The 17,459-nt window shown below is 45.4% G+C and overlaps 1 protein-coding gene across 8 annotated transcripts in view; it reads left to right on the forward strand.

The window, feature by feature from the left end:
- Positions 1–17,459, forward strand: part of LOC126918014 (3-phosphoinositide-dependent protein kinase 1) — a 403,560-nt gene that overhangs the window by 364,548 nt on the left and 21,553 nt on the right. Inside the window, exon 1 of one of the 8 annotated variants that reach the window (XM_050726039.1) lies at positions 5,883–6,398. The exons of 6 other annotated variants lie outside the window; for them this stretch is intronic. In XM_050726039.1, the coding sequence (XP_050581996.1) occupies positions 6,333–6,398 (66 nt within the window). In that variant the 5' untranslated portion in view covers positions 5,883–6,332. Of the gene's footprint in view, positions 1–5,882; positions 6,399–16,746; positions 17,169–17,459 lie in introns of those variants that run through there. One more of the 8 variants, XM_050725891.1, reaches the window with a different exon arrangement.

Below are 17,459 nucleotides of genomic sequence, written 5' to 3' on the forward strand. Positions count from 1 at the left end.
ATTTATCAAGATACGTTCGAGTAATCGAGTGCTTAATCATCCTAAGCGGTGTCGATTTTGTCGAATAACCCCTGGCCGAAACAATAACAACGTCGTATCGTAAAAAAACAGTGACAGAGTGGTAACTGCAACGATAACGGTATGATCAAATTTTTTCGATAGCGTAATGGTCCAAAGCTAGACTGGAGGTTGGATTTACGCAACGTGTTGATTAACTCTGAATCCAAGTAATTGCGCGACACAGGAATGCCATAAAACGACACCGTCCATAATTGAAAGGCTAAATCGAACGATCGTTACGATCCACGCGGTGAGTAAAAAATACCATAAACGTATCCACAATCACGCGTAACAAATAGGAAAAAATATTTTGACTGAATAACGGAGAACAACGAACGTGTATGCGGTTCGTGGTTACCAAGAGTTATCGGTTCTCGTAAAAAATCCATGTCAACGTCCATGATGCATCGAGTATCGGTATTGTGATACTGGAAAATAGTATTAGATCTATTTTAGGAAACAACAGACTGCATGAACTATAATAAATTCGTTGAACTGATCTAACAATCAAACTAATCACGCGGAACCAATACGCTGTCTAAACAATTGCAAAAATATCACTTCGACGCTAGAAACTTTCCCTGCGATAAAACAGCTCCGATTTGACGGGAGAAAAAACCCTGGCGAAGTTATCCACTTTCCGGCTCAACGACAAGTCGGTGGATTTAATTTAACCACTTAGCTGCCAGTTGCGCCGCAGGTAGCGTCGATCCCCCACCGGAATTCCTGTCGAAGACAACGGCTTCGACAACGGCCCAGAACGAACGCTGGAATGCGGGAAATTCGCGGCCCAGAGGCGACCACTGGTAAGTCGTTTCTCCATCGATGCTTAGAAACGAGGGGAAACGTCGCCGCACGGGTTTCCCGCGGCAATATCGTGCGTGTTTATGGAATCGCGATGTCGAGGATGCAACGTGGCTGGCAGCCCCATCGATGCTCTGTGGTTATCGAAATTGTGAATGAAAATTCCTTCGAAGGTATTTCCAGCGAAGCGTTCAGATCGAACGTATATATATTATCGGAGGTGTCTTGAAACGTTCCGGTATGGTGCGCGTACATAGGTACGTACCATATCTTCTACATTTTCACTAATGAAAATTTTTCAATACCCTTGTCGCTTCTCTCGTAGAGAAACTCGCTTTCGTGCTCGTAGCTATCCAATTTTCCTACCGAGCATATTGTCATAACTAGATTCAAACCGATGTCTATCACTCCTTTCGTATAACTTGCCCTTAGTTAAGCCAACGGGAATCTAGTTCAGAGATTTAATCGTACGAGTTAAAACCTGGCCCTCAAAAGATTAACGAGCGTGCTCCAAATAACGCGCGTGTACATCTTCAAAGTCCAGATCAGGCCTCGTCAGAACCATCTTCAACGAGCCTTCGTATCCGAGATACCACGCCGATAATACGAATGGAAGGACGAGTCTCCGCGCGTCCTCGTTTCAAGACGAGGCAAGACGATACGTAACCGCGCGAAAGAGAGTGGCGGATCGATGGATGGGTCGAGGCGAGACACGCGCTAATCGCGAATACCGTTCGGTTTCGAGAGCAACCGGAGTCACAGGATCGGCTAACAATGAGGACGGTACGTTGACGGCCGATAATTAACTGAGAAACCGGGCGAAAGTCGGGAAAGCGCGTAACGATTCATCTTACGTGTTCAACAGGTATCCAGATAAATTCCAGCGAGGAGAACCCTCGAGGTATGTTTACTCCGACAGGCTAGCAGGAAATGTTCGGATGCCTGCTGCGTCGTTGCGTTCTCCGGAGCCGCTTGTACCAGCGTTACGTATCGCGATTGTTATGTTGCTTACGCTGGGACGCGGATTCCAACGCCACTGATGTTCCCTTCAAAGAAATTCCCAGATAATAAGGATTATCTCCGAAGATTGTACGTCACTCCGCCGAGCGCATGATGTATTAATTATCGTTCGACCAGGCGCCAGCTCCAGCTCCTTTCTGCAGTTGCCGGATTCATAGAAATACCTGTTAAAATTGATTACGCTTTCTCGGAGTTTTACCCAAGCTTCTCAACTTTGACGCCAGAATGCACGAAAAAGAAAAAAGACAAACGACCTATTTTTCGTTAAAATCTAAACGTAGAGCTACTTGTGCATCTTAGTTTAAGGTCCATTAATCTATTGGAAACTTGGTTTCTCAACGAAGATAACAGAATCACGCGACTGCGTGACTTTTTCCAGTTCGCGCGCTCACCTGGCAGGCGCGACGAGATCTGTTACGTCAGGGCACGACGTTCAGGCCGCAGGTCGTGAACCCCGCGAGAGATGACGGAAATAACCGACCTAACTCTCTTAGCACCGCGAAACTAACTCGAGAGATGTACCCGTGATACTATCTTTACTCTTTTTCCCCCACTGGTTGACGAGCCGACGAACACTGTTAAGTCCCATTCACACGAACCCACCGGTAAGGAAAAAATCACTGTCGCGGCTGCGAATTGCTCCAACTGGCTTGGCCGCTCGAGGAAAACCGTTCTCAGCTGGAGTCTCCGACTAGAACAGGATTTACTCGTTCATTTTGCGATCGTCGTTGAAAAAACGCACGACAAGTAGCAAACAAGACAGAAGGAAAGTAATTATAGACTCCACTGGTTACAAATTAATCGTGCTTTTCTATAAATACTCTCGCAATATTGGTATATCAATCTCTGTTGGAAGAGAATCTACTCTCGAACGTAAATAAATGCAGAAAGTATTGCTACAATAAGATTTAACTTTCACCCAAGTATGCAACTTAGTAACCAGCGCCTATCTTTTCTCTACTTTTCCTATTTACAACGAGGATTTGGCTAGCGAGGCTAATATCAAAGGCATAGTTGAAGCTAATAGTCGAGTCACTCGAGCAGTTGGCCATCTGTCACCCCTTGAGAGGCGGTATCGGCCAGCTGGGCTGCTTCTGGATGTCGGTCATTGGGGCCGGTGTGAGCAACGCTTTTCGACGTTTGTCTCGTCTATGTTTATGCCATGTCGTCTTCTGGCGTCGAACCGGATTTATCCGGCGCTCTCGGTGCACCGGCTACTATACTCGTGACACCTTACTCGACTTGACAGAGTGACTTTTCCGAAGATAAATATAGCGGCCGCTCTCGGTACACTCACGCCGTTCGGCAGTCGATGCCAGGCTACGCGAAAGGACGACAGCATTGGCCAGGGTGAAGGGGAACTCTGGATCCTGGATAGGTGGGACCATTTAACAGATTTATTATAGCTTCGATATCTTTGTACCTTATTCGTACATCTTACGTAAAATGGCCTGCAACATTGCAAATTTTTAAAAGGTTCGGTAGCTGATACGATAGCAACTGTCAAGACATTATATTTGTTCGCGTTATTTGTCCACGTTGATAATACGTACAATATACATATTTACGTACGTACGTGGAAAGACAATGAAAACGGCTAATCGAGTCGATACGAGTCGAACGGCGTGGAATTTCTATTTTTGGATTATGAGATTAAATCTACAGACACGATCTGTATCTACGAAAATCGCTGGATCCCCCTTTTATCTCGTTTAATTAAGAAACATTAATCGCTGTCTGATTTAACGCGCGAGCAGTTGGGAGCTTGAAACAGTCTCTCTCTCCAGCCTCTCTTATCTCTTTATCCACCGTCTGAGCGCAGCTGCATTCCTGCACGGTGACACAGAATTTCTCAGCGCATTCCGGCCGCGCGGAATCGCGGCCCTTTCTCGTGGCGGAGAACGCGAGCTTGCTCACGCTGTGGCTATTTTTCGCGCGCTCGCAGCCTGTGCATTCTGTCCCGAGCCGCCTCGATTCGAACACACAGATCGATCGAAACAATATTGAAATCGAGCGCTGGCGTAAAAACATTAAAGCCGATAGAAAAAAGAAAAAATACCAAATAAGAAGAGAAAAGGAGATAAGGAGTAAACTGTGTATAATTCACGACCACCCGTAGAACACCTCGAGGCTACCAGATTCGATACGATGTACCGTGACGCCGTGGCCATTTTTTAGCGGTCCACTCTCCGAATGGCGCGAAATTGCTAATTAATCCCGTCGACTTTGTTGCATCCAGAAAGAATCGATTTCGCTGTGTAACGCAGCAATTTCAGGCCGCATTAAACGTGCCTTGTGTGTGAATGATGCAGAATGTTGATTAAACCGAGTTGCTGTCTCACTGTTTTCGCGACGAGCTACGACACCCACCCTGGCCATGTTGGTTCGCCTACTAAAGCGCGTAACTCTTGGCGATAATACTTTCAGCCCACAAGGTTTTCCTCAGACTTTCGTCTCGGTACGGCGATCGAATTCTTCGACGATTAAAAGTTTTTGATCGAAACGAAACGTGTGCTACAAAGCTGAAAAAGCAACCAGACGCTGTCTGTCAGCGTTGATCCACGCGATAACGTGGTCAAAGTGGCGTTTGGTCGATATCATACCGTGCGATTGTGCATTTTAAATCGTTTCTCTGCTTTCAGTTCTGAACTACCTTCTGTCAATCTTGCGCGAAAACATTTTTGCTAAGGCTGAACGCTACGATCGAAAGATAAAGTTAGACGTTGCTTAGGACAAGAACGTCCAGCGTGTCAAAAAGAATGCAGCTCATAATGCCGCGGTAATAAGGCGCTTAGTCAACGCGCGTTGCCTCGAATTTGACGTTTTTTATCGATACACGTTGAATCGTGACGTTGAACAAATGTGATGGGTGCATTCAATATTTATCGAAGGGTTTACCATCCGGATATTTTTTGCGTTTCATTATCACGGAAATCATATCGCTGTAGTGACCGGGATGTTACCTAGCGATAAGAATGTTCATGCAGCTTGCTGTTCCCCTTGAACCGTCAGTTGCTCGTTGCGTTTGTACCTTGCAACTTCACGAGCCGCGCAACAACCTTGGCAGCTACCAAAAATTTGCATCTCTTCGTACGCTCCCCGTGTTCCCTCCGATACGTCGACATATAGCCGCGTAAAACGAATTGACGCTGCTCGTAGGCCAATAAACAATCTAGTACTTGTCTGTGCCAGACACCAACGAACAATCCAAGAACGATCGAGCGCAATCTACTCGAAATTTCGCTCGGCGCGTGTACGAGTATAATTTCACGTGGAATTTTCGTGATCATTGCGAACGAATGTCGTAATTCGCAGAAAGATACGTCAATAGTATCGTCAATGGACGGTGCGCGGCTGTGTAATCGGAAGCATCCGCCCACAGTAAAATCTGACGTGCATCAAAGTATGGTAGCCGTCGCCGATAATAATTTTCACGGGCGGATCTGTAGCCGAACGTAATGCGTTGACGTATTTGCATCGGTGACGATCGGTGTCGTCACAAAATACGTCGCAACGATCGCGACATAAATGAGACGAGATGGTGTGTGTGTGAAACGAAACGCATATACGCGATCGCGGCCACCGGCATAGCTGCAGTTCGTTCGCCTACGAGTGGTCGTATCACACGCTCGTAAACATTTATAGAGCTGGTTGGTTTCTCTTCTCCTTCTCCTTCGATTCTCCGTTTATTTTCTACGCTGGACGCTCTCATTGTCGCGCAAAACGACTACTTTGTGAGCGCACGTTCAACGTTCACGGGGGCGAAGACCGATCGCCGTTATCGACCATAATTCGCTCGTTCGCGGTGAACTTAATTTCTGTTCCCATTTGTCGTTACGTCGCGAGACCTTCGACAGTCACTCCCCCGCCCGGGGGGGAAATAATTCCTTGACGCGTATCGAATCACCTGAGAATTATGAGTCGAATAAAAGGGAAAGAATAAAGCCGTTTATGACCACCGCGACGATGACGCCGTTCATTGTGACGTTGGCTTCCAGTTGAAATGTCGCGTGTATATTTAATTCCGAGGATGTGCTACGAAGTCAGTCTTTTTTCTCCCGTTACGATCGCAGAAACAATTTTTGGCAAATCCGGCTGCCGGTTAAGACAAAGACTCTTCCCGTGTCGCGGTAATTTGTCGCAGTGTTGGAAACTTCTCTATACTTTGTAAATCGGACACTGGGTAGTCGCCAACTCTTCCCCCGGTGTATCGTAATTACAGAATTTTGAACCACTTTCGCGACAAAACGTCGAGCGGAGCAACGAGCTCTTTCTCTCGTCGCGTTTAGTCTTTGCGAACAAGCGAATTTACGGTGACTCGTGTCGTTGATGGCAATTTACATAGTGTAGGACGAAGTGTACGATGTGACGAGAATCGAGGTGCCGTCCTCGAAAAGAGTTCAAGGATCAACGTCAAAAGGACTCGCGGTATCCACGACCCTGAAACGATGTCCTGCAGAAAACAACATAGCGTAACTTCGCATTTCTTAAGGATAACCAGAAGACTGATCTCGGTAAGCGAGCATTCTTCAAAATTCTATGCGAGAGAATTAAATTTTAAGAAGCTTCCTGTATAAAGCCCGGAGATTCTTTCTAGAATTTTCGGCGGGACCTCATCCGATTTATCCAACGACCCAACTTCGAAACGGACAATTGATTCATTTTTATTGCCCTCTTCGAACATTTCCTCTGTTTGTTCGCGTTCCTTGGCATGACATAGCGAAGGAACGCAGATATACATACGTCCATATATGTATCCTCTTTCTCGACCGTTGGCAATTGGCCGAGTTACTAATGTACATCGGCAAACGAATGACGCGTGTCTTTTCTTCGCGTGATGCTGCGCCAATGACGCAACACTCGCATATAATCCTAACATGCGAAACAATGAGAAAGATTCAGGCTGTGCAGTCTAAACAATCTGCCTGAAACTTTGTATTTAATCCGCTCTGTTTAACTGTTTTTTCCACAGCAATAAAAAGCCCGTTCAATATCTTGAAAGCAACATCGTGAAATTCATAGTTCAACTTTTCTACTGCGACGATAGTTAGTAAATTAGAAGATAGGCTTTGCGTTAGTGCAGCAATGTTGACACGAAGGGACGTCGAACTGAATTAGTCGGGTTACTTTATCACGAGGCATCGGATTAATCTTTAACTGGTGCAAATAAAGTTAATTTGATCATGCGTAGCACGTAATTGCATTGAAATCTAAAGCGTCGATACGATGATAAACAATAAAACACGACAAGCAAAAACTCACTGCCATTAATCTCGGAGATACGATATTTCTTGAAAGCTCGATAAAATAGCAGGGCAATGGAAACACCTGAAATGTATATATTTTGCCTATTGCCCTGCTGCACTCTAGAATTACGGTTAAATCAAACCCACGTTGTTTGCTATCGGTCACAAACTCTAAGTGTCTCACTACCTTTACTACTTACTTACTTTATTCCTGTAACTTTTATCTATTTAACCAACGCATTATCAGCAAACAAATATCGTTGATCATCGCCGTTAGTTATTTATAGAATCGTCGTGTGGCTCCGGTGGATTTAACGCTTAATCGATTCTCGAGGATATACGTGGCGCCCAAAGTCGTTCGTGAGCAACTCCGAAACCGGTAACATACGGACGATCTCTTCCTCTTTTGTCATTGGCACACGGCCCGATGCGTGATATACAACGTAGCCGAATAAATCAGCCGCGTGTCATTTCTTCACGTGACGAGCTGCCACGTGACGTCACGGCTAACGTAGGCAAGAATATTCTGACGAGCAATGGTAATCGGCAGCAAGTCTCGCAAATATAGACACACCAGATCCATTCTCGAATTTCGGTCCCGTGACGCAGCGACGCGACGTTACACGAGCCAGACGTTACGTTGATCCATTCGCAGCTTTTACGATTACCCTGCCATTTCACGTATTCCCTCAATTTAACCTTCCGCGGACGCGTTGTTTTTCCGATCGAACGAAACGCGAAACAAACGATGACCACCAGCCGCGGATTTTATTAGGCGCCGCTTAATTTCCCGCGATAATCGCCGATCGTATAGCTATCCGGTTGACAATTACGACGATCTTGGTCTTTCAAGGCCAACGAGATGACGGTTATTAAGAATATGCGTTGACAGCGCTTCTAATTGCTGGAAATCGTCGTCTATCTGTGCGAACAATATAATTACCGATGTTTATTAGGCATTTTGAATACGTAAGTACTTTAAGAAAATACGTATAATTATACGAGATCGTAGTCGAGATCATCATCCAAATTCTTTTTTCCGAGCTTAATATTAAAAAATTAGTAAAGAAAAGTAATAATAATAATGTAGTTTTGTGAGAAGGCAGTTGTTCTATGAATTATTGCGTCTTTGAAATGTGGTCATTCGACTCATCGAATACGTTGTCAACGTAAACTACGTACATCGCGCGATATCGTTGATCGATCGACGATTACGCCGAACACAGCAATACGCCGTTAATCGTCCCAACGATCGAGAAAAACACTAACAGCGTTACACAAGGAGGACTCTTAATCGCGAAATTAAGATGTTAGATTATGTAACGGCACGCGAAAAAACCTCGGTATTTGGTTGCGTCTATCGTATGATTGATAAAAATCTGACACTCTTGACGAATAAAATTATTCGTAGAATTCGGTCGATGCAGGTCGGTTATTTAAATCGCTCGAAATTTAAGTTTTTAATTTAAGTGTCCAATGAACGTTACGACAGTATGCTACAAACAAATTCAAACAGAGATACCATATAGTAGTAGGTTTTACGTGGGTTCATTGTGTTGAATGGCATTATTCAACTCGTCATTTACGTAAACATCGTAGACAATTATTTACCAGACGTCATTCAAAGTAAGTACACAGTTTCCAGCGGGTTACGTCGTTGATGGAACGCTCGGAATTGTTTCACTTTCATTCGGTCCGATTACGTCCACGGTCGAGGCTACACGTGTGCGCGTTCATTTGGAAATTAACAAAAAGTCGCGACGTCTCGCAGGTGTGAATGCGCGCAGCTGTGTTTTCAGGTGGATTTGCTAGCCACTCGTTACACCAACGTGAAACAACGTTTTATCATTTGCGAATTGCCTGGCGATTAGACTTATTTTGTTAAATCTATACCCTGATAGCATCGATCTTGAAGCAAAGAATTCGAGCTTGTTTTGGAAATCATGTAAAACGAATTCGGACACGTGATTACTATCGTAATTAAACATCGAGTATATTACGAATGATCATTCACGGCGCGTGAAGGATATACACAGCCCGAGAATTATGTAACTGTAATTGTACGAAACGTGAACAGATACGCGTTCGCGGTTCTTGAATTAGGTACCTACCGGCTGGTTTGCGGATCTTTTTAGGAATTAGGTCAAGCTCGATCGAATATCCTTTGAGGAATTTTACAAATTTTTGCTACAGAATAACGCGTTGTGAGATCGTTAAAATTCAATTGGTTGGAAATTTTTTGTGTCTCCCTGTTTCGTACACTAGAAAAAAATTCTCGAATCTATCATAAAATAATAGCAAATATCAATCGTAACGTCGTTCCACATTTTCCGCTCACCTCTCCTCGTGAAAAGGATGCATAATTCATCCAGGATCGCGATGTGGCCCGCTAAATTCATAGTAAGAGTATGCGTAGGCGGTATAAAGACGATTCGTAAGTTTACTCGAGGTTACCAAACGTTTGCGCCAAGCAAACGTCGTGAATAGGCGCCGGAAAGCTTTCTCCATCCCCTCGACGTTCAAACATCTACACCCGCGCGTCCACTGCACGTGTGTCCGCTCCTACTTGCGAGCATTAAGCGTACGATACGCGTGCATGGTGCGCGTAATTTATGCCAGATATTGCCGTAAAGCGGGGAACACGAGCCGTTCCCATACGATATCGGAAAACAAGCGAAAGAACGAACATTTGTTTCCTGAATTATCGAACTAGCTCACCTATGAATTTCTACTTCCGTGTTGCGTTCGTTACGTGTCGCACACCAACTAGCTTAGCGAAAGCTTCTTGATGACCCTTCGTCGGTTAATTTCTAATTACAAACTGTTGTAAAATTATAGATAACGCTCGTTGTATTTATCGAATTAGCTGTTATTATACCATGCCGTCGGATCGGTAAAGGGTATCACAACGAGCACGTCTTTATTTCCACGATCGACTCGTGTGACTGACACGAGAAAGGCAGAAACAGAAGTAGAAACGACACGGTCTATTTTCATCGCGAACGTAACGAGACAGGACGTGCAGGAGCGCCGAGAAAAGACACGATCGCGACTCGTCGCTCGAAGAGGAAAATCGGTTCCAAAAATAATCCACGGTGAACCGACGGTCGAGACTGTGTAAATTCCAGGACAGAGGAAAAGAGACAGGGCGTTAGGGGTGTTTGAAAAGGTTGCACGCGCTGTTCGTCTATTTTTCAGCGATTCGACTTTATTATACGGGACGTCCACGTGGTTGCACACGATCACGGACACTCGAGAATAACAAAGCGGTCGGCTTTTGTTCTATTTTCAACGGCTTCCATTTGACGAACTAAATATAGTCAGCGCGCCACCGTTTTTCGTGCATCTGGATTAATTTACATCGTTGTTGCCGCTTTTAATAGAGACCCTGTGTTTCGTCCGTCTTCCGCGACCATCTTCTCATCGTAGGATAATTAAGGAACAATTCCACGCTGCCAAGTGACTTGTCCACTCGTCTAAATTTAACCGAAACTGTCGATACGCTCGGTGTTTTCCTCGTGGCGTTTTTAAATGGGACACGAATCGAGGATAAGCGGCAAATGTTAAATCCTCTTGCTCGAGAAATCAGAATGGCTTGTCCGTTACGTGGAACGTTAGATATATCTATATAATAATGTCCATGCCGCGTCAATAAGTTTACCAGGCTTGGAATAATAAAATCAGAAACGAACCCCTATCGTGAAATTTCACGCAGACCACTTTGCAGATCTGCAGAGAAAGATTCGATCGTATTAGTATTTTGCATAGGCACGGTTCACGAGGCGAGACAAGGTAGTCTCGAGGCGACCATTGTCTCGACCTGTCGTATATCACGTTGCTCCTAAATACTGACCAATCCCTTCTATCGACGTTTGCGAGAGAATTCCGCGGCTCGAATCGTTGGAGCGTACTATGCGATCGACGGCGAAAAAGCTTTGGTATCTCGGGCCATGGCAAAGGCTCGCGATACACGCGCTCCTCGAGTGTCCGTTATCCGACGGCCATTTAGTCGGCTGGCAATAGGAGGCCCGCGCGTTTCGCATCGAAATAAATTTATAGGGGGCGTGCGCTAGAGAGAGCGAACAACTTCCAGGAACGAAAGGTCGATCGATCGTGGCAAGTGAACTTCCGTGATACTATCGACGTGTATTTATACGTGGGCGCGTTCGACGTGGACTCACCCTTGGATTACGATAACGCGTTATCAGCTCGGTGAGTGCAGAAGGGCGAGCGGGAAAGACAAAGGGAGAAAGAGCAAAAGATAGAAGGGCGAGCACAATGGCCGTGTGATTAATTACATTGAAAAGTAGTAGAAAGCTAGAAATGATGGATGCTTGCCATGGTGAATGTATTAACCGCGAAACACAAACGAGTGCCAACGGATTATTCCTTGCGACTTTCTTCCGGAATCCAATAACGGTCGTTACACAAAGCAACGAACAATCGTCGGCGGCCGCTTACAGGGAAACAGAGGTGTGAACGATCTTTGTTCCATCGGTGACGAGGCGTTTCAACGAGACGAACGTTGTTGGAGAAGCTAAATTCCTCACGTACTTTCAGACGATTCGCCGTTCTTCCCGTTTTCCACGCTCGTTACTTTTTCCAACGTCACTGGATGCACATAGCTAATATTCGACCGAATAACAGGTTTCTCTCGACACAAAGCCAGCTTTCGCATCGAAAGGAACGCACTCGCACTCCTTATATCAAACGATCCAAGGTCTCTAATGAGAAATCGCAATCTCCGTGATGGTTTCAATGCGATAATTCGCGTGCCATTAATCGATTCATCGCGTAATTTCACGAGCATCGAAGAACGTCACGCACACGGATATCAATTTTAAAGAGTATCAATTTATTGGCAATCAGGATTCCCTCGAAGGAAATTAAACGCCCGATTCGAAACTCGAGTATATCGAGATTTCCGGCTATTCGACGCTTCGACGACCAGCTACTAAATGGAAGTTTACGCGAACAAAGCGAAAGACGCGCGCAACATCATAGTTCAAAGGTCAGACTCGTTCTCGGATGGTGTCTAACGGTGTCGTCGAAATTACAGAGATTTTGCCAGGTACCAGGCGGTTTTACCCGATAACCTCTCCAATCCTGATGAGTAGGTTTGCCGACTTGACATCGCACACTGGCCAGACTAATGGAAAATGTTACGTGGAAATCCGATATTACGTTTTGACAGGTTTCCAGCGTGGTTGCCGTGGATTACGAACAGAAACATTTGGCGATATCGTCCATTCGCGTGTGTAAGCGTGGCAATTGTGCGTCCGTGTGAGTGTGTCCGCGTATGCATATACGAGACCAAGCGACAAAGTACGGCGCGACACGAATCTCTATGATCGTCAAAAAGTAAGCGACGTTATCGAGCAACGGCGAATTTCGTTTCGGAGTCGCACGGCATCCTTATCAATCCGTAGCGACGTCGCCGGCATAAATATTTCCCTCCGGATGTCACGAGCATCGCGTTTCGAAGTATCCGCCAATTTCTCAGAACGTTCCAAAGGGAAAATCAGTAGCGGGAAATTATCGCGAACTGTGCGGACGTTTTCCGCAACGTTGGCGAGCAACGTTGACCGACAGTGAACGCATAGTCCCGCTATTTGTGGAGAATGTTAACGAAACTGATAACGATTGCCGATAAAACGGCACGTGGTTTTATCGTTCCGAAAAAAAAAAAACGCTCACGATCGTGCGAGTATTTAAATTTGGTCGAACTTAATCGGTCGGCAGCGAACCAAAAGCGAGCCTGTCTGTAGACGCCGCAAAGACACATTGTCACTTTTTTACGTTAGAGGCTAGCGATAAACGGCTATGTTGGCATTCGCGTGATCGTGGACAAATCAGCCCACGAATTGTACATACGGTACAAGTGACTGCCACGTGACACCGTCGATAACGAATTAAACAAACAAATCGAGAGTTGCGTCATTTGATATTTAAATTTATTATTGTCTTCGACGTTTTTCATTCTCGCTCGTTGCGAGGAAGGCCGAAGTGAAAATGTGCTTCGATTAAATGTATGTGCAAACGTACACCTCCAATAGCAGCTTTTTTCCGTGACGTTACAAAGGCATTTGCGTCAAGTTAATGAAACTCTTCGAAGTCATTCTCGCGTAGGACGAATTCCCTCGATCGAATCTCGTCGTTACGAAAACACAAGAGGAACGCCATCTCTTCAGACTCGATCACTGTTTCGCTTACAAACCTTCCGGGGGCATTGTTTACGATTGTCGTTATTCGCCTTTCTCGTCCGTGCCGGCTCGCATGCACGTCCTGTGCGTGTGCATAATACAGACCGCACTTTATGGCATAATATAACGTTAGAAGCGAGTTGAATTTCTACCGGTATGCGAGGCATCTGCCGTTGTTCCGAGAATGGCGCGGACAGCTTTCCTTTTTTCCATATTCTTGCCCGTGTGCTATTTCGACCATTACCCGCGATTCTGTTGTACAAGCAAATCCATGTGAAAACAAGCGAGCAACTGCCAAGCATGGATATCAATACCGATTGTTATTTAAACTTCGCGTGGGCAAAAATAACTGCAGATGAACTGATAAATACGAAAAGCAGATGAACAAATATTGCGAAACGAGCGAGGAAATCGACTCGCCTGGTGTGCGTCTTGTTATTTTTGAGAAACGTCGTGTGCAAAAGAATCATTGGATTGTCAACTGCAAGGCAAAGTACTTGTTACTCCACACCATCGTGCAATGCGATATACACCTCGATGGCTACTTAATCGAATTGATCTTAATTGAATTAATCGAAGTGTTGCTCGAACTTCTCAAATGCCAAAGTGTGCCACGCGTAAGGAAAATATCGCTATTCACCTTCGATTTAAAGATACGTGCGTGATCTTGGGTAGAAACGTGTGAACGAGATCACTGATAAGATGCGTCGACGCTGGAAGTGCGTCAGCAGAGATACCCTAGCATGGTCAGTCAAGGATTGTTTTCATTTAGCGATCGTTTATTCGCCAACAATCTCACCTGCAATCTCCGTTGATCGGCCATCGAACACGTAATATTTTCATTCGCGCAATTCGACGAAACAGTGTCGCTGCGTAATCTTGTTTTCGTTCGTGGCGAAACTTCTTGAGCCAAAACTCGATTCAGCATCGACAACGCATCGTCGATTCGCTCGTTAACCGAGAGATAAGAAGCTAGAAGAAACTAACGAGGCGAACTTACCTCCGATTTCTTCTTAATCGAGGTATTTATTTCGCGAACGTACAAAATATTTACGCCGCCGCAAAGATTTTTACCATATTTTTTGTACAACGGTCGTTATCCTTTGCTCGTATACCGGCCACTTGGTTTCGTTGCACGAACGATCTCGGCTTCTCCGACGCGCGATACCTGACAAAAATAAATTTCAATATATTTCTCGTCGATCGACGGTCTTCGAAGAACTGCCATCGATGTAGTCTCGGTGAAGCGAAGAAGGAAGCGCCAAGAAATTTCATCGGGATTCGAGCAGAGGGTCGTTTAGGTGCTAGGTGCATTGTGTTGACGAGCGCTGTTTACCAGTTGCGCACCAGTGCCTCGTTGATACGAGAAGAAAACCGGTCACAGAACTGTCCTTCGAAAAAGAGAATCTCCCTGAGAAACGTTTGCGAAATGCCGCTGTGTACTTTTAATTAGCAACTGGCTGAATCGCGGCAATTAATGGGCCAATTTTCGCGCGATCACGCCGCGATTACTTCGAACAACTCGTGGCTACGTTCGAGGATCGCTTCTGCTGAATTCTATTTGATTCCACGGTTCTTTCGGCTACCTTGGTTTTATCTGGTTTTAAGCACTTTCGATGTTTGCGAAATAATTAGAAGAAAAAAAGTGCAATGCTATTATAACAAGGCCACCGTGATTTTTTGCTTACGATAGAAACGTATGCTGCGCAATAAATGAATGACCCACAGTAAAAACGATGACGGCTCATGCAAGCAACGTGGTGTTAAAAGCAAAGCTTTTAAAAACACGTCGCTTCTCTTTATAATTAAAAAGGAATATTCGTAAGGCCCAGGCATCTCTCGACGAATCGCGTTATTATGCGCGAACCACCTTGAGCCGTCAGTGCGGCAAAGCCAATATCCTTATTGTCGGTGTTATTACGTAGAATCGTATTTTTCAGAGGTCGTGCCGATTCGCCGATTTTGCTTGGATACCGATGTTTCTCGCATCGTCGCGGCGTGAATAAAAACCGCACGCTCGTTTCACGCACCTTTCTCAATCAGCCTCGTTAAAAATACATTTTTTTTCTCATCGCGTGGCCTTGTTTACGAATCCATCGCGCCGGGCCGGAGCCGAAACTCGCGATTCGCCGGTCCGCGCAATCAGCCGGTAATAAAACGAATCAACCTCGTTAAAACGAACGAACCCCGTATTCTTCGCCCTCTTCGTCGTCGCTTCCCCGTTCGTACAGTTTTCGTTCTTCCTGTAACTCTCTTAATCGTTGTTTCGTTTAAGCTCGTTCAAGAAAGTCTACCGATCGTTATCGAGACAAATTTCGAGAATGGCCTTTCCCGACAAGAGAGATACCTCTTCTTGCATCGATTACACGAGGTCATCGATGACATGGGCAAATGCCGATCCGTCGTTTGGTCATCCACTTATCGTAGTTACCTTGGGGCGTTTCGTTCGCAAATTTTCCTCGACGCGACGTTGAATTCGAGCAACGGCGAGTATACACGGGCGTGCCTCTATCTCAGGATGATTGACGAAAAAGATCGACCGTCTCGTTCAGAGAGCAAATATTTTTCAGCTGGTCGTGCATACGCTCGCGTCAGTTACGTCATAGAAATCCGCGAACGCGAACACACGTCGTAAATGCGATCTGCGAATGTAAACACGTGTTCCTATTTTTCCTTTAACTAATCTATGCTGTTAATATTTGTGTGCCAAGCGGCTTCATTTATAACCGTCTTTTATGGCCTCCTTTACGAGCAACACCCTCGCCAGCGTAACACACATCCATCCGCCCAAATTCGTGTCTCTATGTCCCGTACAAAAATCGTCCCGTAATTCCTCTTTTTCTTTTGCGAATCGATCGGTGAAAGATTGCACCGTGTTGGACGCGTCGCAAACTTGTTGGATTAAACGCAATCGTCGGACTCTTTTCTCTTTTTTGTACATTCTACACACATATAACCATCAAATTCGATTAATAACTTCCTAGCGGAACTTGCAAAGTCATTGGACGCTACTCGAGGAAAGTAGGTCAGATTATATCCAAAGAGTTAAAGGATCGAACGCCGGATTAAAAATTCTTCGAGCTCGAGATCGTTACAGTTTCATCTTCTGCGCTCGTTAATCGAACTCGTACGAGAGGCGACAATCGGCGAGGTTCGCGATCAGTCGATCTTCGATACCCTTTGACACTGATTCCCTCAAACTTTTCCAAGGCGTTGCTTAGCTTCCGAGTTTGACTCTTTACGAGAGGAAAAAAAGAATGATTACGACAAGCGGCAGGGTGATAACGGGCTACGGCTTGCCTCAGACGTGTAACGGATCGTGCTTCGATCGTTAATCAGTCGCGCTTCGCAGGTGGTTCGATCCCGTATTAATCCGCGTGACGTAGCCGAGCGCTATTGTGTCGCGTTCTGCCGATTTGGCGGCTCATTATTATCGACGAAGCGCGCTCGCGATGACGCACGTCGCTGCACGTGCAGTAACGTTGATTCGACTGCAAGTCCTCGAGCGGAATATTGTTCGAAAAGAAAAAATATTTTCATTTCGCGACTACGACGTTGCACATTGAGTACGCACGAATTTAAACCTCTCGGATACCGTGGACGCGTTGTCATTATCGGACCAAACAAACATATACGACGTATCGTTTTATCGTGGAAGATTAGTCAGTGCCGCAATACTACGTTCGAGGTTTGTTTGGGAAAACTTGGATCACGAACAGGAATTTGTCTGGAGAAAGTGTTGCTGACGAACAAAGTCATGGTGAAGCAAATATTTCCGATTGGATCCTGTGGGACCGTCCAGATAACATGGTTCCAGATGTGCTTTTGTCAGAAGGTAACTCGAATTCCAACTCGATCTCCAACCATTTTGACTATCGAGCGAGACAGTCTTTCCAGTGACATGGATCGATTGTTTTGGATCCTTGGTACATCCAAATGGTTCGTAGGAATACTGTTTTCTTACTTTTGCTTTCCGATTCGCGCACGGAGTTCACAGCTCGATCGTGACGTTTTGTGCGACGACTGGGCAACTTGGGGGAAAATTACACGTTCCTTTGTTCGCGTTAAAACAATTCGCTTGCGCATTCAAAGCGTGAGCAACACGGAATCGACGAAACTCGGAAGA

The sequence above is a fragment of the Bombus affinis genome, chromosome 1, assembly GCF_024516045.1.
Source record: "Bombus affinis isolate iyBomAffi1 chromosome 1, iyBomAffi1.2, whole genome shotgun sequence".
Taxonomy (NCBI): Eukaryota; Metazoa; Arthropoda; class Insecta; order Hymenoptera; family Apidae; genus Bombus; species Bombus affinis.